Source organism: Podarcis raffonei, chromosome 12, assembly GCF_027172205.1.
Source record: "Podarcis raffonei isolate rPodRaf1 chromosome 12, rPodRaf1.pri, whole genome shotgun sequence".
NCBI lineage: Eukaryota > Metazoa > Chordata > Lepidosauria > Squamata > Lacertidae > Podarcis > Podarcis raffonei.
In genome coordinates, this window is record NC_070613.1 from 14353285 (window position 1) to 14377615 (window position 24331).

General features: G+C 41.9%; 1 protein-coding gene across 8 annotated transcripts in view; it reads left to right on the forward strand.

The window, feature by feature from the left end:
* Positions 1-24331, forward strand: part of ZMYND11 (zinc finger MYND-type containing 11) — a 99777-nt gene that overhangs the window by 58931 nt on the left and 16515 nt on the right. For 3 of the 8 annotated variants that reach the window (XM_053359778.1, XM_053359775.1, XM_053359776.1), the window contains 4 exons: positions 2103-2262; positions 8099-8143; positions 15034-15195; positions 23790-23867. In XM_053359778.1, coding sequence (XP_053215753.1) covers positions 2103-2262; positions 8099-8143; positions 15034-15195; positions 23790-23867 — 445 coding nt within the window. The remainder of the gene's footprint in view (positions 1-2102; positions 2263-8098; positions 8144-15033; positions 15196-23789; positions 23868-24331) is intronic. The other 5 variants (XM_053359779.1, XM_053359777.1, XM_053359780.1 and 2 more) reach the window with 4 other exon arrangements.

A 24331-nucleotide genomic window follows, 5' to 3' on the forward strand; every position in this document is an offset into this window, starting at 1 on the left:
TCTTCTGCACTGATGTTTCTCTGGCGGGAAATAGAACATCTGTAAGGTGTGTTTTTTTAAAAATAAAATAAAAACAAAATAAAAATTGCATTGATACCTACATTAAATTAGTGCTTTTATACCTGCTTTCTTGGCTATACATACCCATGACAATACATGCACTAAAATTCTGAGACTTGGAATCATGGATTTCCAAATTCAGTTCATCTCCATTTCAGCTTTCCATTGCTTCCTCCCTGGTAAAGTCAAGCCCAGTAGGTTTTGTTTTGTTTTGTTACTTCCCTTGTTATATGGTCAGCCATTCAGAAAGGTCCTTTTATTCTTAATACTGCAGGACAACCTAATTCTTTTGTAAGCTTTTGTAAAGCTTTTGTAAAGAAAGTGGCTTCCCAAACTTGGGTCTCCAGCTGTTTTTGGACTACAGTTCTCATAATCCCTGACCACTGGTCCTGCTAAGTAGGGATGATGGGAGTTATAGTCCCAAAACAGCTGGAGACCCAAGTTTGGGAAACACTGTTCTAGGGTACATATAGTATTCATCACCACCAAAACAACCTGTTACATCCAATGTGGTGTGTGTTTGTGTGTGTGTGTAATTTACTATGTGAAAGCATGGGATACCCACATGTGCACTTGTGTGGAAAGAGAGAGATAGCCCTTTAAAAGAAAGAAGCAGCAGCAGGTTCTCTCATTTTGCATTGTCTTGCCATTCAGTTAAAAGAAGATATTATTGATTTAATTTCTACATGCAATCAAATTGTCCAAGACTCTTCTTCTTTGGTGATCATGCATAGCCAAGTAAAATTGTCTTCCATGAAAATGGTCTTAACAATGTGTCTGTAAGTAACTGCTGAGGCCAATTCTGGATCCGTACGTCCTTCCACAGTGGGGACATAGGTTTCTGGGCAGTAGTTGATCACGGTGAGGATTTGCCAAATGTGCCTTCCTCTTAGCTCATTTCTCCCTTTTGTCTGGAGTTTGTGCTTCTTCAAAGTCCAAGATGCCTTTGGTAGAGGCAATTCCCCAATTGGAGTACTCACAAGCCAGTATTTCCCAATAATCTGTGCTTATACTGCATTTTTTTAATAGATTTGCCTTGAGAGCATCTTTAAACCTCTTTTGTTGTCCGCTGACATTTCATTTTCCTTTCTTAAATTGGGAATAGAGTAGTTGCTTTGGAAGACGATAATCAGGCATCCATACAAGACTACAGTAAGAAGAGGCTGCAATAAGGAATTAGCAAATCAGAGTAAACAACAGGATTCCTCACTCCAGTCCTCTGTTTTTAGAGGGGCAGCTCTCCAATTGTCTTAAACTGCACAGCCACTGTGCATATGTTCCCTTGACAATAATACTAGACTCGGATATTTTTCTTTTTTGCCAGTTCCCATGATACATTTACCACGTGTTACCAGGGATTTGGCAAGCTTTGATTCTGCTTTGATGCTTTTCCATTCATGCTCCCAAGTTGCTGGCCAGCCCATGATGAGCTGAAGGTTTCCTTTGCGTTCTCCCAATAGTCATCCCCCTTAAAAGGGTTAGGCAGCTTTCCCTCAGCGCAGTTGTGCATTGGCTTGAATGAAAGTTGTTATGCTAATTGACATCACTGGCAGGTTTTGTTTGTTTGTAGGTCTTCAGTCTCAAGTGGAGTGCTGGGTGGGTATAGGAGGTGTAATCTCATTATTGCCTTCTCTTAGCCCTGGTGGGTAATGGCCAGTTGAAAACGAAGACTTCTGCCCTTTCCCTTTCCACAGCAATGTGACAGTTCTTTCCTTCCCCATAAAAGCAAGACCAAACTCTCTTGCAGGAAGAGATCCTACCACAGCCTGTTTCCAGCAAGGATAGTTACTTCTGATGGAACCTTAAATGTTTTTAAGTTAATTGTAATAGTTTTCTAAAAAGGGACTCCTAAAAATTATGGACTTCCTCGGCATGTATGATAACAGCGTACACGGAGTATGAAAGTGTTAAGAAATGCAGAAATAATGGGTGGAAAAAACTAAAATGTGTTTCAGGATGTTTGAGTAGACACCTCTGTATCGGAAAGTAGATGCAAACATTAAGATGCTTTTGTAAGAACTTGTTTTCTGCTCTCTTTGCAGGTATATGTCTCGGGTTCATGGTATGCACCCCAAAGAGACGACACGCCAGCTTAGTTTAGCAGTGAAGGACGGCCTAGTTGTTGAGACCTTGACAGTGGGATGTAAGGGATCTAAAGCTGGTATTGAGCAAGAAGGATACTGGCTGCCTGGAGATGAGATTGTGAGTATATTTCCCACAAGGCTTTACCTTGCATTTCCTGGTACGTTGACTTGCAATCTTGCTATTTGCAGTGCGTTCTTGCAGCTTGTGCACGGGGCCTCAGGACAGCTTGCTTTTTTTTACTTACTGGATAGAAAGTTATTACCCTTCCGCAGTCTCATGTAGCTATAAGAGTTTTGGTTTCCAGCAAAGAATGTTTTAGAACAGGGGTTTCCAAACTGTGGCCCGTGTGCTGCCAGTGGTCCACAAGATTCATTGAAGTGCTGTGTGCGAATTTGTGATTGAAGATGGCGCATTCGTCACGTTAAAAATTCCTGCTGGTTTCTCATTGTATTTTTATGGCTTCGTTTATTTATTATGTTGTATTGTAATTTGAATTCCACGGAGCTCCGATTGTAATACAAAAGTATACAATGAGCAAACAATAAAAAAAAATAAAATAAACTTACAATTGTTACAACAGGCAGAAAAAAATCATTAAGTGGTCTGGGAAGACAGATCATTGGCAATTTTCAAGTGGACCATGAGGGGGAAAGTTTGGGAACCACTGTTTTAGGACCAAAACTAATTATTTCCCAGATGAGAGCCTCATAGGTGAATGAAAGAAGTTTTATTTTTTACAAAAAACAATATACAGTCGTACCTCGGAAGTCGAACAGAATCCGTTCCGGAAGTCCGTTCAACTTCCAAAAGGTTCAGAAACCAAGGCTCGTCTTCCGATTGTCCTGCAGACAATTGGAAGCCGTGTTGGATGTTTGGTTTCCAAAAAAGGTTTGCAAACCGGAACACACACTCCTGGGTTTGCGGTGTTCAGGAGACAAAACATTCAAGTTGCAAGGCATTCGACTTCCGAGGTACGACTGTAATGGGTTTTAGCCAATGCTAGTTCTACTCAGAGTAGGCTCATTGAAATAAGTGAAACTAAGTTAGTCGTGCCCATTAACTTCAATGGGTCTACCCTGAGTAGGACCAGCACTGGATGCAACCCAGTGTGTATAGATAATGTATATACATACATACATATGGGGAGATTGAATTCTGCTTTTGGGCTCCCCATAGCATCTGGTTGGCCACAGTGAGAACAGGATCGTAGACTAGATGAACCATTGGCCTGATCCAGCAGTTCATCTTATGTTACTACTTTTTAGCCATAGATTAATTTTAAGGAATGGAAGTAGGCCAGGATCAAAACACCTTCTTCAGTCTGAAAATTCAGTTCCCGCCCCCCTCAACAACATACCATGTCACAAGCTCCTTTTGAATACGCTCCCCCCAGTTTCAAAGGAGGGGAGCTGCTCTTTAGGAAACCTAAGCCCAGAGCACACGGAACTTGTCGTGTAGGTTCAACGGATCCAGGCCATAGGGTATCAGTCTTAAAATATGACCCAAAAGCGGGGAGGGGGGAGAATTTCGCCAGGATGTCTAGGGATAGATGTTTGCTCTTTAATTGCCCTGTTCTGGTAGGTTATATTTGAAGCACCTAATACTGGTTGCTGTTGGCACGGGTATGACCAAGAATGGCTGTTCTTATGTTCTTTTTGCAGAAGGGTCCTGGATGAATGCCGTCAGAGGAGCTACCATGCAAGAGTTTAGGAGGCTCACTGGGTGTAGGGGTAGGATGGGGGGGTGCAGTTTTTGTCCTTTAAAGTCCTGAGCATTAGGAGAGACCAGGACCTCTGGGTGGGTGAGTGGCCCCCAGGCTGGCTTGCGAATCACCACAGAGACCAACCCCAAGCTCCCTTCCCTATCAGATTTATGGCATTTGGGTCATAAAAGTTGGGTGCTTTTATCTATGATGAGATGTTACATTCAGTGAAAAATTAGATGAAAAATTATTACAAATCACTTGGAATAATGCAACAGTATAGCCTGACTCAATCAGAACTTTCTAAAATATATGCTTATTTAAAACTTAATTTACATTTAATTGTACAGTATCAGTCAGTATGCCAGGACCCTGGGAAAAGATTGGCTGTTGAAAAGTTAATTCTAAATGGCTAATTTTTAGGTAAATTATGGACTCAGAAATAAGGTTACAATGCTGAATGAAGGCATTTACAAACCAGTTCCTTGAAGAATAGTAGAATGCCGGTAACCTCATGTGACAAGGCCATAGCTGTCAACCTTCCCTTTTTTTTGTGGGAAATTCCCTTATTCTAGCGCCGTTTCCCGCTGCTTCCCACTGCTATCCCGAATTGTTAGATATCCCGTAAACTGTCCCCGGGACAGGTGAGGCTGCTGATCCGTTATTTTTGAGGTTGCTGATCCCTTATTTACAAATCTGAAAGTTGACAGCTATGGACAAGGATAATCGCTTAATAATAATACGAACCAATGCATGTTTACTTAGGAATAAGTTCCATTGTTTTCAGTGGGGCTCACTTCCAGGAATGTATGTATATTATTGCAGCCTACATTTAAAATGGACGTGGATGGCTCTGTGGTCTAAACCACAGAGCCTAGGGCTTGCCGATCAGAAGGTCCGCGGTTTGAATCCCCGTGACGGGGTGAGCTCCCGTTGTTCGGTCCCTGCTCCTGCCAACCTAGCAGTTCGAAAGCACATCTTTGCAAGTAGATAAATAGGTACCGCTCCAGCGGGAAGGTAAATGGCGTTTCCATGCGCTGCTCTGGTTCGCCGGAAGCGGCTTAGTCATGCTGGCCACATGACCCGGAAGCTTGGCCTTGGCCCTTAAAGTGAGATGAGTACCACAACCCCAGAATCAACTGGACCTAACAGTCAGGGGTCCCTTTACCTCTACATTTAAAATGTTAAGGAATTACATCCATACCAGAGTAGTAGAAACCCTGCCTTAGAAAACAAAAACAGATTTTGAAGAGCTAATTTAGCCAACCTTGCCCCAACGTGGTGATCTCTAGAGATTGTTGGACTACAGCTCCCATCATCCTTGACCATTGGACATGCTGGCTCTGGCTGAAGGGAGGTGGAGTCCAACAACAGCTGGAGGGCACCAGGATGGGGAACACTGATCTAGTGAAAAGAGAACAGGGTCGTTCAGGTGTAGACAGCAGTTCAAAATGGCTGTATATATTTACAAGTACCTTTTGTCCCTTTGTTCCCTTTTTGCTTGGAGAATTTCTGCTGGTCCCTGTTTCAGCTGTTAATTTTTTCAAGTTAGAAACCTTAATATTCTTGACACATTTTACATGGCCTAAGACATAATACCATATCAACTTTGTGGTGCTGGACTCAAGTGTTCAGTTTGGTTAGTAATGCCCATGAGGTATGTGTCAGACATGATGTACGTAGGGTTGTGTGCACTTTGCACTAAAGGAAAAACAAAATTCCCGCCCCCCCCCCAAGATTGCCAAAGTAATTCATACAGAAGTGGCGATATATAAATAAAGCAAATCTCATTTTTCCCCAGTCTGCATAATTATTATGCTGCAGTTACTCAAGCAAAGGCACATTAGCTTTATATAGCACTGAAACACTGCCCCATCAAAATTTAAACTTCTGACTTTAGCATGCATTGCCCATATTCCTAGCCAGAAGGTGGTGGAGAAAGGACACTGAGCTTTTCAAAATGCTGGAATGTACACCCAAGTATCATTTTCTGTGGATTTTCTGTGCTCGCATGGAATTGCAGAATATGTACAGTCTTGTATGCTTCTATTAAAAAGGGGGGGGTCCAAGATGGTGTGAGATTCTTTCTCTTCCCATGTACATATGGACCACATTTAAAAGGATTTTGCCCATCATAGCTTCCACACTAATACTATTCCTGCACCACACTGCTATAGCAAAGATTAATTTAATTAAATCGAATTTGGAATGCTGAGATGAAAGGTGTTGTATAAATGCAAACTTTACATATCTTCTGTAATTAATGAAGCTGATTTTTTTTGCTTCAGTTTGTTTAATAAATACCCTGACTGACATTCATTTAGAAACTTTAACACAGTTTTTTTCTCTTTTTCTCTTTTTTAAAAAAATATTTAATTACTGGTACTGCCATCACACTGCCCCCTTCCACTACCAAATGCTGTTCTTGGTACAAAAGAATGAAGACTCTTGGTTTTCATTTTTGCATCATTTGTTTTTCAGTTTTCATGTGTCCAAAATATTTACTGGGCATAGGCATAGTCTTTGAATGCACCAGATATGCCTTTGGTTCATTGAGTTCTGATGCAGATGAGCTGCATTTAAAAAAAAAGTTTGCTTGCATCCTTGATCCTTGATCCTTAGTACACTGTGATCCAGCTGCATATGTGTATAATCTCACTCACCTTGGGGCTTTAGAAAATAGGAATAATATACAAGAAGTACTCTTGTAACATGCGAAGTAACCCTGACGGCCAGTTATTCTGTTCCAGGCCTCCATGTCTTGTGATCCAGCACAGCTCTCACAACTCTGTATGCAATTCTATAGAACCTCCCAAATACCAAATGCAAAAAATAAGACATTTGTTATTCCACAAAGTGTCCGTTTCTTTAAATAATAGCTTTTACATAATGCGTGCAGTGCCAAAATCACATTCATGTGTAATACAGGGTGTCTCAAAGCCAAAGTTCCGTCTAAATATTCCTTCCTTCAATAAAGAGAAAGGGATCTCTACAAGTGTACTAGTTGCTAAAGGATAATCCACAGACGAGCAAAAAAACCAGTGCACATCCTCGGGAGTATTGCAGCTTTGCTGTCAATCACTCAAACCGCAGTGGCAGTGCCCCCCAGCTGTGTAAAATCCTAAGTGGGATGTCTTACTTTTATGTTTGGTCTTTGGGAGGTTCTATATAATTGCATAGAGAGTTGTGATCCAGCACATCGTGAATGCAGCCCGCCAGCCGTATATGGTGAACCCACCTGGTGTATGGTGATCCCACCTGTTGTTTTGTGCTCTTGGCCTTTGACTGAGGGTTGACAGGTACCTGCCAGGCCATAGTAGATGACTGGAGGGCTATGTTTAGCTTCATGGGTGAGAAAGTTATATTTGACATGTGTGTGTACAGACACACACATACACTTAAAAAATCAAAAGCACACCTACTCTGGATTACCAATAAAAAAGGTTAGTATCACAATGAGTTCTTCACCTGTTTTTAAAGTGCAGTCCCAGAACCACATAAACACTTCCCCTTATAGTCTACAGATTTCTTTTTCCACTTGCACTGTGTAATTTTGCTTTAAAACAACCCCACTTCTCCCTGCAATGGCAATGTTTATCAGTCAGCTTTTTGATCATGTTCCTCATTGTCTGCTAGCTAGTACAGTGGCCCCACGAGCCCCCCCTTCTACACACAAGGATAATACTCTTACAAATTTGCACCAGGTTTTCTGATTACTTTTAACAGTCACTCCCAAGGTGCTATTGTCCCCCGCTTTTTTATTTTATTTTTAACTTGCATTTTTAAAATTTATGAAATGTGGAGACAAGTATCTGATAAAGCATTAACATCAAAGCACTTCCTGGGTATTCCAAAGGGTTGACCACCAATGCGGTATATCATAGGATACAAGCATTTGCTTTTCCCCAGGGCTTATTCAGTGAGCACGTCAATCCCTCTGCTAATTCCAAACAGTGCCAGCGATTGGACCATTTTGGCTCTGTCCTTGCTTTGAGTGTGTGTTTCCCTAATTAATTTTAACTGCTTGGGAAAGCTTTCAGGGGGCCAAAAAGGGAAGAGGGGTAAATGGGTGCAGATAAAGCAGTCCATATAGTTTGCTTTAGGGGGGGTATTTGTATAGTCAGGATGCTATCTGTAACAGTGTGCTTTCCCCATATCCATGTTTCAATTCGTTTTAGTCCTATGTGCCTCAGATGGGTTCCAGCACAGAGACCATGTGTTTTTGTTTTGTTTTGTTTTTTATTTCGAAAGGCCTACAGTATGCAGCCTTTCTCCCGGACAACAGCAAAAATCAAGGTGAACAACTTTTGCACTATGTAGTCTTTGAATTTCCTTGTTATATTCTCTTATTTCTGTTGTGCATTAAGGATAGTCTAGAACTGTTGCTTCTGCAAATGCGAGTTGTTGTATTAATAATGCCTTTCATCCATGTTCCATGCAGTTCTGAGATTGGCCTGCACAGGACTGTCGTTTAAAGTATTATTTTTCTTCTTCTTCTTCCTGGGGAGCTGGAAGTGGTTACTCACATGTTTTGCCACAAGATGTGAAGTTGCAATGGTTTCCCTTTTATCAGTTGTTTCTGGGAGTAGATGATGACACCTGGTGGCAGACGTGGCAAGTGCAGAGAAGGACTTTCGTACTTTCTAGATCTGCCATTATTAGAACACTGGCGGCCAGATGTTAAAGTTATATAAATACCTCCTGTCTCATGCGAGGAAATCACATGGCAAACATCCATGTACATCCCTGGCCCTGCAAATGTTCCAACACATATTCAGATGGTAGGCATTTAGAAACAAAAGATCTTGATATTTAAAAATAGTGATAGGATACACATGATAGCAGGAAGAGACATTTGCCAAAATTACCCTTTTGGCATTAGAATGCATTTCTGTCCTTGAAATTTTACTACTGAATTTCTTTTTAAATTTAGATTTTAAAATCTTCTGTCCCTGTAATTTTACTACTGAATTTCTTTTTAAATTTAGATTTTAAAACCATTACCTTTTAAACTACCTTTTTAATTTTAAATTGCTGTTTTTTAATTGGAGCTTTATACATTAGTGGTGCAGGCCCCTTGGCACAAAAACTAGCCTCCTACCCAAGTTCATATTCCTCCCCCTTTCTACCTTCTTCAACATGGTTATGCAATTTTTTCCCTCTTATTGTGAATCTCCTTCTCATTTTATATCTCTCTCTATAAACGTTTCTCCAAAACTAAGCTTTAAAAATTGGTGATGAAAATGCTAAAGAAAATGCTTGTTTTTTCAACCTGTGTAATTATTCAATGTATCTGGATGTCACCCTAAACCATGGTTTGGCACGAGGGTGAGAACAAGCTGCAGGTGAACCTTATACTTGTGCACCTTCCCTTCCTTGTCATCCAGCACAGCTGCAAGGAGGAGTTTGGAGACTTTTTTTGCTTCTGTTTTTGCTTAAACACATGTTGCCATCCAAACAGACAAAACAGTATATGAAGTCGGTTTGTTTCTTGCAAACCTTAGTTAAGGTTAACCACAGTGTGTCAGTTTGGATGACACAACAAACTGTGGTTAAGTGAAAACGGAAGCAAAATCTTCGGAACACCTTCTTGTGGTTGTACTGGATGAGAAGAGGGGAGAATATGATCTGAAGCTCGTTGCAGTTTGTCGTTGTCACAATAAACCATGGTTTAACATGACATCTGAATTGAGCTTTTGTCCTTGACTTGGTAATGTCATTATGAAGGACACACTTGGGATATCCTTCAGTTTATATTTATTTAATGCTACTCAAGCATATGGTAAAAAACAAACGAACAACCACCTGTCATTTTAAGGCTCTGTACCTGTGTTGCAACATAATGCACTTCTGCTATGTTGGGTGGTGGATGTTATAAAGATGGTTCAATCCTAGTACGTCAGACAACTAAGCAGAACAATCTTCTTTCAACCAAGGATTTTATACTAGGGGATTTTATACCAGGACACAGGATTGTGACCTGAGTCACCTGGATCCCAAGTTGCTCCGAAGCTATGTGAAAAAGCTCTTAGGTGCAACGCAGCAATAAGGCATTCTGTGCTTGAGTTAGTTACTATATAAACTTTGTGTTAGCAATTTGGATATCTCAAATTTTATTGCCTCTTTAGTTTTGTTTTTGTTAGCTAATTAATAGTAAGGGCCCAATTCATCCAGAGTTTCCTTTGCACAAGTCCTATTGAAATCCATGTGAGTTGAACAAGCCCTAGTAGTGCTATTGTACAGTGTTCTTTCATTTAAATGGGAAGTTAAGGCTATCAGTGGCTGCAAGCCATGGTGGCCACACTTTACCTTCACTGTCAGAGGCAATACGTCTCTGAATACCAGCTTCTCGTAGTCACAAGTGAGGAGAGTAACGTTGCACTCAGGGGCTGCTTGCAGGCTTCCCATAGGCAACTGGGTGTCCATGAGTCTAGATGGACCTTTGACCTGATCCAGTTAAGTTCTTTTTATGACCCTTGAAGAAGGACTTCCCAGTGGTGGATTGTGCCAAAACATTTTCTTCTTAAATTGGGTCTTTACTGCTGATGAGCATTTGGGCAAACCTGTTCAAAGAAGAGGAAGGGGAATCCAGTGTGAGAAAGCTCATTAAGATTAACATCCCTTTAGTCTTTGGTAAATATTATATCAAATGTAAAAATCAGGTGTTCTTTGTTTTCTTTCTGAAGCATTTTGATCAGTGCTTTGAGTATAGCTCTAGTATAGTTCTAGGGAGGAGCTTATAATACGAAAAGGCAACAGAAAGTAAAAGTCAACACCTTTATTTTATGCTACTGGTGTAGAATACATTGCACGTGTCTTTCTGTTTTTAATATTGTAGTTGATGGTGAGTCTAAAGAAAAGTTAAGAGCATTGGTGTTTTGTTTTGTTTTTCTAAAGCAGAAAATTGCTGTGATTGTGCAAATCACATGGGCTGCTCTCACAAATCATACCTTTGTATGAGTGAAAGCCCCACATATGCTCATCTGATCCGAATCTGTTATTAGGGTAAAAGAACACATCTAATCAATGGGCTGTATCCAACTAAGTCGTACTCTGAGTAAAACCAATGAAATTGAAGGACTTAAGTTAGCAAAACTAATGTAAGGCCAGTGATTTCAAGGGTCCTACTCTGACTTTTCCAGGCCCAAAACATTTGGGTTTCTGTGGAATTTTCTTAATTTTCTACTTTGGCCATGTTAAGGCATTATGCAGGCAGAAGCAACCAGGTGTGCTCCATCCATGCACAATGCAGTTATTCTGGATTCTGATAGATTATGGCCAATATATTTAAGGCAGTGAAAGAACTGATACTCCCTGAATTTGACAGGAGTCAGGGCCAGTGAAAATTTCCCAACTTGAGACAGGCTTCTTATAATATGTAATATGTCTAGAGAGATTGCTGGTGGGCTCAGAGGATGAGACTGTTTCCTAGACTTGATGCAGACACATCAACTTCAAAGACTGATGAGAAACACTTCATATTCACAGAATGAAATAACAAACGAAGGAATGAGATATTTCCTTTTTTCACATAACATAACATTATACAGAAGTTAAAATTTAGGGAGACCAGGTGAAAAAGAGGACAAGTCTCCTGTAATAATAATTTTTTATTATTATTTATACCCTGTCCATCTGGCTGGACTTCCCAGGCAGCTTACACTACATATAAAAACATAGTAAAACACCAAACATTAAAAAACCTTCCTGATACAGGGCTGCCTGCAGATGTCTTCTAAAAGTTGTGTACTTCTTTATCTCCTTGACATCTGATGGGAGGGTGCCACTGCTGAGAAGGCCCTCTGCCTGGTTCCCTGTAACTTCATTTCTCGCAGTGAGGGAACCACCAGAAGGCCCTCGGAGGAGGACCTCAGTGTCCAGGCTGAATGATGTTGGTGGAGACACTCTTTCAGGTATACTGGGCCGAGGCCATTTAGGGCTTTAAAAGTCAGCACCAACACTTTGAATTGTGCTCAGAAACATAAAGTGAAGGGCCTTTAGGACTGGTGTTATATGGTCCCAGCGGCTGCTCCCAGTCACCAGTCTAGCTGCCGCATTCTGTATTAGTTGTAGTTTCCTAGTCACCTTCATAGGTAGCCCCACGTATAGTGTGTCGCAGTAGTCCAAGCGGGAGATAACCAGGGCATGTACCACCCTGGTGAGACAGTCTGCGGGCAGGTAGGGTCGTACCTTTAATAGTTGTGTAGAAGCATGAATTTTAGCAGATATATACTGTCATGCAGCTGTTAAAGGCGCAGCAGCCCTGTTCTTTATTCACACGGTCATCCTATCTTAATTCATAATACATTACTGAAGTAGAGTTAGGAAGAAAAATGAGCTCAGATTTCACCACCCTAGGTGTTGCAAGATCTGAGTCACACACACGAGGGCCTCTTGCGGTGCGCTGGTTCACATGTCCCATTAAACCATATTAAAGTTTATTCTGAACCATGCCTTAAGGCAACTGAGCAGCATGCCTGCTCAAACATTTCTGAGTTGCTCCTCCAGCCTTGGTTTCCTAATTGTGATTTACTTGTGGGAAACATACAACAAGCACCGATTTGCACATAACATGAATCCAGCCTCTGGTTTGTTTCCCTCCCTGGTGCGGCAGGAGCAGAGGAGGAGCAAAACACTCTTTCATATTGAACGATTGCTTATTTTAAAGGATGGTTTAAAGGGATGCGTGAACAAGCCCAGCATGTCTGCAGATGCCTCTTGCAAAACTTGGTTCTGAGGCTTCGCTGACACCCCCAATAATCTTCTCGCCTCAGACAACAGCTTCAGTTGTTCCTGCAGGGAAAACAGTTGGAAATTGCCACTAGAATATTTATTTCTTTGTTATTTGTAGCATAAAGGCATTGGTCACGATCCAGGATAGCTGATTGTGCTGCGCTGAGGGATTTTTGTTTTTGTTTTCCCTCGCAGTGCACATGGCTAGGAGTTCAACTTGAATGGAAACCATGTACAGTGGTACCTCGCAAGACGAATGCCTCGCAAGACGGAAAACTCGCAAGAAGAAAGAGTTTTCCGTTTTTCGAGGTGCTTCGCCAGACGAATTTCCCTATGGGCTTGCTTCGCAAGAAGAAAGCCCATAGGGAAATCTCCGGGGACCGCTTTTAAAATGCTGGCGGTGGGGAGGAAAGTCTTTCGCCTGCCGCCAGCCTTCCCGGACGTCTTCTGAAGGCCGGCGGGGGGCGAAAGACTTTCCTCCCCACCGCCTGCCTTCACGCTTCCCCGCTAAACCGGACCGCTTTTAAAATGCTGGAGGCTGCGCTTTTAAAATGCTTCTGAAGGCTGGCGGTGGGAAGAAAAGCCGTTCTCCCCCCGCCTGCCTTCAGAAGAGGTCCGGGGACAGTCTGGTCTGAAGGCGGTCTCCATAGGAACGCATTAATTGATTTTCAATCCATTCCTATGGGAAACCGTGCTTCGCAAGACAGAAAACTCGCAAGAAGAAAAAACTCGCGGAACGAATTAATTTCGTCTTGCGAGGTACCACTGTACACTTATTTATTATATTGAGTTCAGGTTCTTTTTTTTTTAAATAAAGAATTGAAGAGCATTTGAACATATTTTACCCATTGATGCTTAATTCCATCCCACTGACATCAATGGGGTTTAAAGAGGACTTAGCTTTGGCTGGATTGTGGCTCATTCAGAGTTGGGAAATAGAAGTGGAGAGATGAGAGACAACTGTTACTTTTTTCTGAATTGTATTGAGAAATCCTATTTATAGGCTTCATTTACACAGTTGAAAACGTTTGAAGGACCAAGAACAAAATTAGGTCAAACTTTCCAATATTTGGATTGATTGAAATCGCATTGCAAAAGGTATGTTAAAAGGAAAAAAAGAAGCTGCTTAATATTGCCATATTCTAAAGTTTAAAAAGATGCCTGTTTTGTTATGCTCTGCTTGTAGGTTCTCATAAATTTCAAAACTTCGCCCCATTTGTGGATTTTAGTTGAACTTGCACCAGGAGTGCTGAGCTCTTACATGGACCTCTGCTTTGACCCAGAATAGGTCAACTTCAACAGATCTTTCTGTTTTGTCCTGAAGGCCTATTTCGATTTTTTAAAAAGCCAATTTCAGTGAAGGAAATGAGAATTTATAAACTGCAACCTTTCCAATGAACCCAATCAGAGCAACAACAAACTACAAGGCAGCAGAATTTGGAAGGAGGAGGGAGATGGTTCAATCCATATAGCACTAACCTCCAGCAAAAGATCTAGATTTGGCAATTATATGTACTTCACATTTCAGTTGAGTTTGAGCTTTCTCAGGCTTGGTTCACACTTAGGTGGAAGAAAGTCCTCTTCCAGCTGCATGGGATTTTGAGGAGAGGAGGGTGTCCACCTGTGTTCAGCTCAGTCACACAGGACAGTATCGGCTTACCGTTACTCCGTGCTCTTGGAGAGAGATCAGGAGACTGAGGAGCCACTTATCCTGCTCTTATCCTACAACAGCCCACCTTCCTCTGCAGCTCTGACTGTCTTTTGAAAACAGTGGCTTCTTTTGCCTAGTCAGGGGAGGTAAGCTATATAGAATAATTTGATGCTTTCGAAAGGAAGTCATAGCTGCTTAGACAGATTGGCCTGGGGTTGCAATAGCAACTCCTGTTCCTTTTTTCCTTTCCAAGAATTCAGGTAAGGCGAATTATCTTCTGAACTCTGCTTGAAAGGAGTTCCCTAAATTCCTCAAGTCCCAAACAGCTGGACGTGGATTCCAGTCCACGCTTTTAACACAGGTATAAAATCATGGTTTGAGCGGCCTAACGCCGAGAGAGTACTCTCATCACCTTTCTTCAAGAAGATAGAGGTCGTGTAGGGATTTTATAAAGCTTGCATTATTCAAGCTTGCACTATTAATTTCTTTTAGCAGGGCAGTTTTTCTGTATAGCTGGGGACATTGCGTATATGTTGTGTTTGTGTTGCTAACCAGACACTCTCATAACAAGCCTTTCTTGGAGGTTAAAACCTTAGTGTTCAGTCATCCAAACATTTGGGGGGGAAAATTAGGGTTTCAAGTTTAAAAAAGAATTGAATAAACCATTAAAGAGGTATGGTAATTTAAAAAAATATATATTTATAATGCCTAACTGTTACTAGACTTCAAGAAATGTGCTTTGCTCATGGCTGTTTCAGATACTGACAGAATGTTCTATCAAATTATTTTGTATTTTTTGTAGGACTGGGAGACAGAAACTCATGACTGGTATTGTTTTGAATGCCATTTGCCCGGAGAGGTGTTGATATGTGACCTGTGTTTTCGTGTATATCATTCCAAGTGTTTATCTGATGAGTTCAGGCTTAGAGACAGCAGTAGTCACTGGCAATGCCCAGTTTGCAGGGTGAGTACATCTGAGCTTTCATGTGCTGAATAGAGACTTGGTATTTGTTGTTTCTAGTTTCAAGAAGATGTTTCTGGCCAGGAGAAAACACCCAGTTTTGCCTTCTGCAGGGATGGCGAACCCGTAGCTCTCTGGACTTTTTAACTGGGACCCTTAACTTTCAACAGACCCAGCCAACATGGTCAGTAATCTGGAATGATGGGAGCTGTAGTCTACTAACACCCAGAAGGTCACAGGTTCCGCCATCCCTGCCTAAACAATGCATATGTTAAGTGCAAATCCGGAATATGGTCAAATTTGGATGTGCCTGGGCAAAATCTAGAAAAGCCTGCTGTCAATGAGCATCTCTTGAGGCAGACATTTGAAGCAAATCATGATGTGGCATAAGCTGGAATTCCAGAAATACCTAAGTGAATCCTCAAATCAGTCTTGGCAGACGTTTGTCCTGGTCAAGCAATCTGTCCCAAGTGTGGAAAGCTCCAGTCTATACAGAGGGAGTTCCACAGTCAGTTTCAGTAACAGAGCTCCCTCCTCCAATTCAGTTCATGGTGCTTGGAATCTGTGGGCACAGATCAGATTCATACACATACACATACCCCATCAGAGCACACAGAGAACTTTGATTCACAGCCATTTTATCTTTTGCATTTGCCTCGATGTTTGGCGCTTCCTACATTTGCCCAAGCTATCCAGATATGTGTTAAGATTTGGGGTTCTCTCATAACGCAGACGATGTAGATCAAATATAAAAAGAATATGTGCATATTTGCATAACTACTCCAGAAGGTTTGCATTATGCTGCAGCAAAATGCATATATATATTTTTTTTCTTTTGAACTTTACTGATGTTTATAAATGCTACATAAAACTGTGGGTTGAGATCCACTGCAGTTTTTATTCAGACATTATAGATTGAGCTAATATTTTAGGTTCTGTAGAATTTCTATAATGCAAGGGTCTTTTCAGTCCAAATCTCTGTTTTAGTATTTTTCTTTAAATCACTCAAATACAAATACCAGAGTCTTTAAGCTTTTGGTTCTCCCCGCCCAGTAAGTCATAGCTTGGGGGCTGGGATGGCAGCGGGGAGAGATGGGAAATGAGAATTTCATATTTGCCAAGTTCAGTTGATGAGGCAGGTAGGCTTTTCTCCTCTGCTTTTCCCATTTAACTTTCCTATATATACGTGTATATATACATGGAAGATGTGTTGAAAAGCTTTGGGGCTGTGAATAAACTATCGTTGTAACTTGTATTGTTGCAAGTATCCTCTTGTTTATACGCAATAACGAGTCTGGTAGCAAAAGTAATGGAAGTTCAATATAATTTGGAGTCCATTGATAGAGGGCTAGGGTAAGCCATGGGTCCCATTTGGCCTCAGGAACAGGGAATGAATTTACTTCCGCCTGATTCCTCATTTAGTTCTTGGTTTCCTTCCTTACCAGAGAGAGCTCCCAAGCCTTTGACCTTGTCCTCCCATTTGCTGCTTTCTAGCCATGCCTGCTTCCTTCCTTCCTCCCATGCCTTGCTCATGATGTGATCATATCTCTTCAAGAGGCCTCACTTTAGCCCCAAAAAACTCCCCACTTCCATATTTTTCTGCTGCCTCCTGTCCCACCTGCCCACTTTTTTGCTTTTACTCAAGTGAATGTAGGGTGGCTGGAATCAAAAGAGGAGAGGGCCCCTGTATAGTTGTTTAGAAGGGAGAATTTCACCAAGCTATACCTTCTACACAATTCATAGTAGTGCAGTAACCCATTCCCTTTTTGCAAATGGCTGCCCTCAGAAACATCTAATCCATATAGCTGCTGATCATCCTTATTGCCATCCCCAGCACTGTCCAGCAAGGCAGATTTTTTCTTCCAGCTTTGCTGCTGTAGCCAAGCTGCTTTTAGGAACAGCAGCCTGTAGTTCAGCGCTGGGGATTCATGTTGTAAAATTGGGCACATATTCCTGGGTGTTACGGGCTCCATCTTTTTTTCTACATATCTTCAGGCAATTTCAGTATAACTTTAGGGGTGTATATTGTTCTCTGGAATTCGTTGCCATCAGGCCACAAACACAACCTTAAAGAAAAGAAAAGGAAAACCCCACATAGATCCCTGCAAGAGAGGACAAGAATTGTGACACTGTTGTTGTTGTTGTTGTTGTTTAGTCATTTAGTCGTGTCCAACACTGTACCATTTTGGCAAAACAACTCCACGCAGCCTGTTCTGCTAGTCCCTTGGCACTCTGCCTTAACACTGGCCAGCTGCATCTCTTAAAGTTGGTGTCCCACTATGCACACCAGTAGTGAAGCAACAAGCATATTCTACAAAGCTTTACTTAATGGTGGCAAATACCAGTCGCTACTCAGCAGAGGAACAGCTGATGCAGAAAGATTTGAACACCACCACTGAAGTTTGCAGGTGTAGGTTTCACATTACAGACAAGTGGGGTGGTGGTTTTTTAATATATACTATCATGTTTGTTTGGTATGCTTAATTTTACGGGTGAGTGCATATTCTCCTGCAGACTGCAGTGTCGCCAGGCCACGAATGCCCTTGTTTTGGAAAAGGCAACACTTGGTCTGGTCTGCTTCGCACCATTCTTGCTCTCCCTAGCAGGAAGCAGAGGCTGCTGGCTGTACTTGGGATAGCAGCAGCTGAATGACCAAGTCAGCTTTCTGCATTTCCCCCATCATCTTGCACAAACGTTTCTTCTGAGTGTCTACTATTATGAGCAGTTGAACTAGAGATTCATAAAGTCTCTCTACCCCTGCCTCTCTCTAATGCAGGGGCAGGGAACCTTTTTGGCCCAGCAGGCCAGATCTTTACCCCCACCCCTGTGGGTTAACATTGACAGAGGACCAAGGCCACTTGCCTATTAGTCATCTGACATGGTCCCGCCCACCTGCCTGTCAAAGTGGCCCATGGAGGTGATGGTGTGGGGTGCACCAGCGCATTCAGACCCCAACAGAACCTAACCCCCATCCCATCCCTCAGTGACTTTGGCGGTCACACAGGGTCCCCAGACGCTTCACTGTCTATTGATCCCTGTGCCACCACTTTATTTCTCGCTGCCACCACCAGGCCCTACCTGGTACAATACTGAGTCCAGTCAGGGTTAAATTGGAACATAAACTTCTGTTTATTTATTGCAGTGTGATTTCATAAATGGTATCGGTCCATTGCAATCATGGGGTGCCTATCCAGACCTATACAGTGGTGCCCCACAAGACGAAATTAATCCGTTCTGCGGGTGCCTTCGTCTTGCAGGGATTTTCGTCTTGCGGAGCTCCGCTATCAGCGGATCAGCTGATAAGCGGTAATTGACAGATAAGCAGCTTAGCGCCTTTCAGAAAAGACGAAAAAAACGGGAGACCACGAAAAAAATTTCGTTTTGCGAAAAAGCCCCATAGAAAAATTCGTCTTGCAAAGTGGAAAAAATATCGGAAAGCCCTTTCGTCTTGCGCGTTTTTCGTTTAGCGGGGCATTCGTCTAGCGGGGTACCACTGTATATATTTACTTGTCTTCCTAGCTCCTAACTGTTCCTGACTCAGCCTATTTCGCTACACTAACTCAACCTACCCACAGACTCTATCCCAATTCACTCCCACTCCAACCAACCACCCAACTCCCAACGAACTTCCCCCCTTCGCCCCTCCCAGAGCTGGTTTTATAGTCCCTCTGACTCCACCCTCTGGGTTCTGATTGGGTAACCTGTTTAACTATTTCACATCCAGCACTTTCATATGTTAACGTCACAGTGGTATCACCTGTTGGGCAGGTTGGCATGGTTTGGGAAAAATAGCTGTGTGGGCCAACATGGACCCCCTGCTGGATCCAAAGTACGCACCCATGCTGTAATGCATACACACCACTCAAGACTTCATTGTGGAGCTAAGAAACAGGTGGTTCACTTGGGCACCAGGAAATAGGCAGTGGGTAGTATCAGTTGGCTTGGCTCCTTCTGTTGCACCTCGTCCCCCAATTTCCTTGGTGAAAAAGACTGTTTAAAGTGATGATGGCAGTAGAGCAGACCTTTGCATCATAACTGGGTAGCCAGTTACTCCTTGGAAAACAGGAAGGGGGGGCAATTCAATGCATATTTACAGGAGCTTAGTTCTTCCCCACCTGTGCTTTCCCTCAGAAGGTGTCTTTAAATCCCAAACCCTCAGTTTATATTAATATGACCCAGGCTGTGTTGTCCTTTTAATAATAGCTGTTCATCAAATGGCATACATGCAATACCCTAATGCAACTTTAAGGAAGCATAGATGTGAACTACTTCCCTCCCTTCCTCTATGCTTGTGGTTATATATATATTATAGTCAAAAGCCAAATAAGATTACCACATTCTACAGGGACAGTAAAGAGCATATGTGCTTTGAAAACCGTTTTATTTTCCAGTCCCTTTGTGAATTGAGATCCAACAAGTTTTTTCAGGGTAATGTTTGTATTTGTTAACAGCGTACATGAGCTACCCAGGCATTCTCCCATTCAGGAATTGTAAAAGTCCAGACATGTCTAGAAGCACATCAAGCAACTGCCATTCTTGAGTTCATATTTTAAAACTTATCCATTTTTTAAAATGTAGTGGTTGAGTGAAAGTCTGAAAATAATAGGCTCATCAAGGCTAGTAACAGATTATCATTATTATTATTTTTTAAAAATTTTTTTACAGTATGGTATTCCTTGACAAAATAAACAAACAAATGTGCAGGTTCCTGGAGAGGAGATCACAGGCACTCTGTTCTTCTGCTGCTGTGCTACTGTAAACTAAATCATGGTTCCTTTAGTGTTAACATCTTGTGGATTATCTCGCTCCAGACAGACCATGAGCTGAAGCCAATATTTGTTTATGGACTGGAGAAAGGAGCAAAGCAGCTGCCATATTCTTTTTCGGAACCTGTCCATTTGCTCGTTCACGCTAAGCCATGATTTGGCTTAGTGTCATATGTGAACTGGGCCAATATGTGGAGCAGTTTCTGGAATGCTTGGCGCTGAATCAATTACAACATGCTCCAGCACACAGACATTGTCTCTCATTCACCATGAATGTGGAATTGTCAAAAGTCAGTACTGAAAATATTTAATTGGTGGTATGGACAGGGCTTTCCCGTGCTGGCATGGCAGCAGAAGCTAAAACCGATAGCAAGACCTGTCTGAATATTGTCCTTTATAAAAACGTTGGGACTGTTGAACCTGGTGTGCAGATCGCTGCTGGCTAATCTTAAAAACAGTTTGGCATTTGGGTTCCCCCTCCCATATTTCTAGACGAGTCCCTTCCTGGACACATTTAAGCCAGATTGTTGAATCTTTAAGGGCCATGGGAAGTGTTTATTCGTGTTACAGCCTTTTTTAGATAGTAGAGCTGAAGAATTCATTTGACAGACTTTGAATAATTCAATGTATGTCTGAAAAATGCTGTTGGCTTTGGTCTTTGAAAAATATATACAGCACATGTACAGATTAAGCATACTGTATAGGGTCACTGGTGCATTAGCCCACAGGAGACAGTGCCAGAATATTCACAGGCAATTCTGTTTATGCCAGGGGCAGCATGCCAGTGGCTTTATAGTAAACGAACCCTACCCTAAAACAGTTTTGTTTTTCCAAGCATGCTAGCTGTGTAGATATTTCTCAAGAAGTGGTCTGCCTCCTCCTAACTGGCTCTTAAATCCAAATTTGGCTGTCTTCCTTGGTCACTTTTTTGCTGTAGTGTTTGAGAATGAATTTGGTCATTCAGAGATAGCGACAGGAAGCATAAATGTCCCGTGCTTCCTTTCCCTAGTACTGCTCCATAATATTTGAAACAGATCAAGAGGTACTATTGCAGGATCAGTTTTTAGTTTGATAAACCATGCTATTCTTAATGTCAGTGGGATAACCTGAACTAACATACTTATTTTCAGCTATACTGACTGTTTTTGTTTAGAGAACAGGAACCGGGAGACTCAAAAGAGTATTGCTTGTCACCCCGCAAAAGTACCTCAATTCTTTTGCGTCCCTTAATGCAGTTTGAAAGAAAATACCAAGATTTTTCTCAGGAAGTACTGTGGTTTATGTAGGGATGCTTACAGAATTTCCCCATATATATGTGTGTGTGTGTGTGTGTGTGTGTGTGTGTGTGTGTGTGTTTCTGAATTACCAAAACTCTGATCATCTTGGAACTCACAGTACTTTGGTTCCAGAATTTGTGCCCTCAGGTGTTTAAAAATAAAATAAATTAAATAAAGGTTGCTTTTCTGCAGGAGTATATCAGCACCCCACCACAAAATAAAACTTTCAAAAGGCTTTCCAATGTATTATTTCAATTTTTCCATTTATTACAGTGCTGAAAGCAATAAACACATTTGTTTGCAGGAAAGTTTTTTTTTTAAAGTGCACTCCTACAAAAAGGAAAAACAGAAATAACTTGAAGGAGTAACCTTTTTTTTTTTTTTGCGTGGTGTGTGTGTGTTGTCACTTTTTGGGTGGTTTTCCCCCTCATGTGTAAAATACATTATAAGCAATCCAACATTTTTATTTCCTCCTGCATAACAGCTAGCCCAGAACTCACTCTATGATGGAAAAGTTGAATAGTTAGCAAATTGTGCTTTAAATGTTTGAGACAGGTACTAAACAGGTGACCTTGTGTTGTGCATTGCAAGTTTCACTTATGCAATAAGACCAAAATTACTAAATTGCAAAATTACTCATGTGCAGTATAGCAGCACATTGAATCTGGATAGCCATGTTGGCTTCAGAGGAACTTTTCAGGAATAATGATTTTAAGGAATGCAGCCAATATACCAAACAGCTTGCATTCATTGGAAACTGACATAGGAAACTGTGGTTAAGAAAGTTGCACTAAGAATTTAGAATAAAGCTGTTTGGGTTTCAGAGCACCCTTCTGGCACAACCCTCTGGTTTGATATTATTGTACAAGAGTGGTTGTGAAGCTCTGATCTTCTGTAAAAGGAAGGAGCGACTTTTCAGTTTCGCAATCTGGATTAGGTTCCATGGCAGCTGAACCACGAGAGAGGGAAGGGTGGGACCAAAAATGCTACTATAAGTTTTTCAAAGTGGTGACATTTCCCCCCACTAAATAGGACAGTTGACATTTGTGACACAGCAAGGATCCCTGTGCATGCAGGGTTTCCTAGTCTCACTTTTAAAACGGCATAAGCTTTTGAGCCACTCCTCATACATAAACACAGAGTTTTTCTCTACAAGCTTGGGTTCATATCCACAGAGGTTATGACTTGCAGTCCCCATGACTTAAACAAAACAAAATAAGTGTTTTTCATCCAGCAGCTTTTTGCTCCCCCAATTGACAGGAATAGGATCATAGAGTTGGAAGAGATTCCTGAAGATCATCTAGTCCAACCCCCTGCAATTCTGGAATCTCAACTAAAGCATCCATGACAGGTGGCCATCCAATCTCTGCTTGAAAACCCCCAAGGAAGCAGAGTCCACAACATCCAGAAAGAGAGTCTGTTCCACTGTTGAACTGCTCTTGCTGTCAGAAAGTTGATGTTCAGTCGCAATCTCCTTTCTTGTAACTTGAAGCTATTAGTTCAAGTAGAGAACCAGGGTCAAGTTGACCCTTAAGACTTCTCTGATCCCTCAACAAAATATATACAAGGCTATTCTCCCACTTCCCACTTGGCGGCTCATTACAGTACCATGGTTGACCTACTGGTTGATGTTGAGACTATTAGATGTCCTCTTTTCTCTTTCTCTCTCTTTCTTCCCAGCTTCCTTTTGCGTTGATGTGGACTTACTGTTCCCTGTTAAGATGCCTTCCTCTCTAGTCTGTAGTTTTCAGTCAAGGCTAATGCCATGTCAAGGCAAACATACGCCTTTGCATACGTTACCCAGGGTCATCCCCACCCCACCCCAGATACTTGCCCTAATCAAGTATCTAGATGCCATTGGGGTTTCTCACCAGCGTTAGCATAGCACGTAGAGTGCTGGAGCAGAACACGAGAGACCTTGGTTTAAATACCAGTTCAGTCTTAGACTCTATAAAGATGAAATCGAGAGAGACATTATCCTAGTTTCTCTTCCTTAACTGTAAAACTCGAATTAGCAGCTTAACCTCACAGGGAGGGATGCTTATAAGGGCAATTAAAGTAATTGTATTAAGCCGTTTGCACAGTAAAATGCCAGTCCTAAGCAAGTTAACATAGACATAAATCCTGTAGGTTTCAGCAAATGCATCGACCCAGCGAACTTTGGGGCAAGTTAAGTGTGCTTAGGCATGGGATAACAGCCTAGGATGCTTATTGCATCATTTCACAGCGGCCATTAGATTCCTCACAATTAAAAAAACGACGACAACCCTCTTAGAGAGTCTTTCTTCGCTTTCTGGTTTTAAGAAATTAGAGGAGGGACAGACAGGATGTGCAGTGCCTTCTAAGCCAGCATCAGGATCACTCCATGCAGATTCTTGCCTAATCACGATCTGCAAGTGAAGATTAATCTAGCTTGCTTGAGCTAACCTGCCGCTCGGTGTTTTGCCATTGGATCTTTAAACGTGTTTTGCCTTGTAAGATTTTAAGAGACTTGCTAAAAGTCTGAATTCTTTAATAAGACTGCTTCTTTTCCTTTTTGTTCGTTTGTTACCAGAGCATTAAGAAGAAGAACACGAGCAAGCAAGAGATGAGCACCTATTTGCGCTTCATCGTCTCCCGGATGAAGGAACGAGTGAGTGTTGAAACATGATGCTCTTGATGGTGAAATTGCTCTTTATGGCTAAGCCCCAGATTCTAATGTTTCTCCCTGTGCCTTTCGATTCATTTCTGAAGCAGAAGACAAGGCAGTGGTGGCTTTTCTCGCCTTCTCCCCACTCTACACCCTTCTCCCTCACCTCTCCAGCTGCTTTTGATCTCCCCCCTCTGCTAGAGGATGGTGGGCAAAAGGATTGCACGGAAAACAGGTTTCAACAGGGCCATGACCTCATGCTTGAATTCAGCTGCAGATATGCAGGTGAAATCTTCAGGTTGCAACCAGACAACTCCATGTGGGTTAGCTTCTGAATGGACTTGTTCCATCAGTTATATTGCATTTGGGAGAATGCCGTGGCCCAGATAAGCTTGAGCACCTCAGCAGACAACAGCATTTTCTTGTTAACAGCTGGGTGACACTGGGTAACACGTGTCTGTGTAACA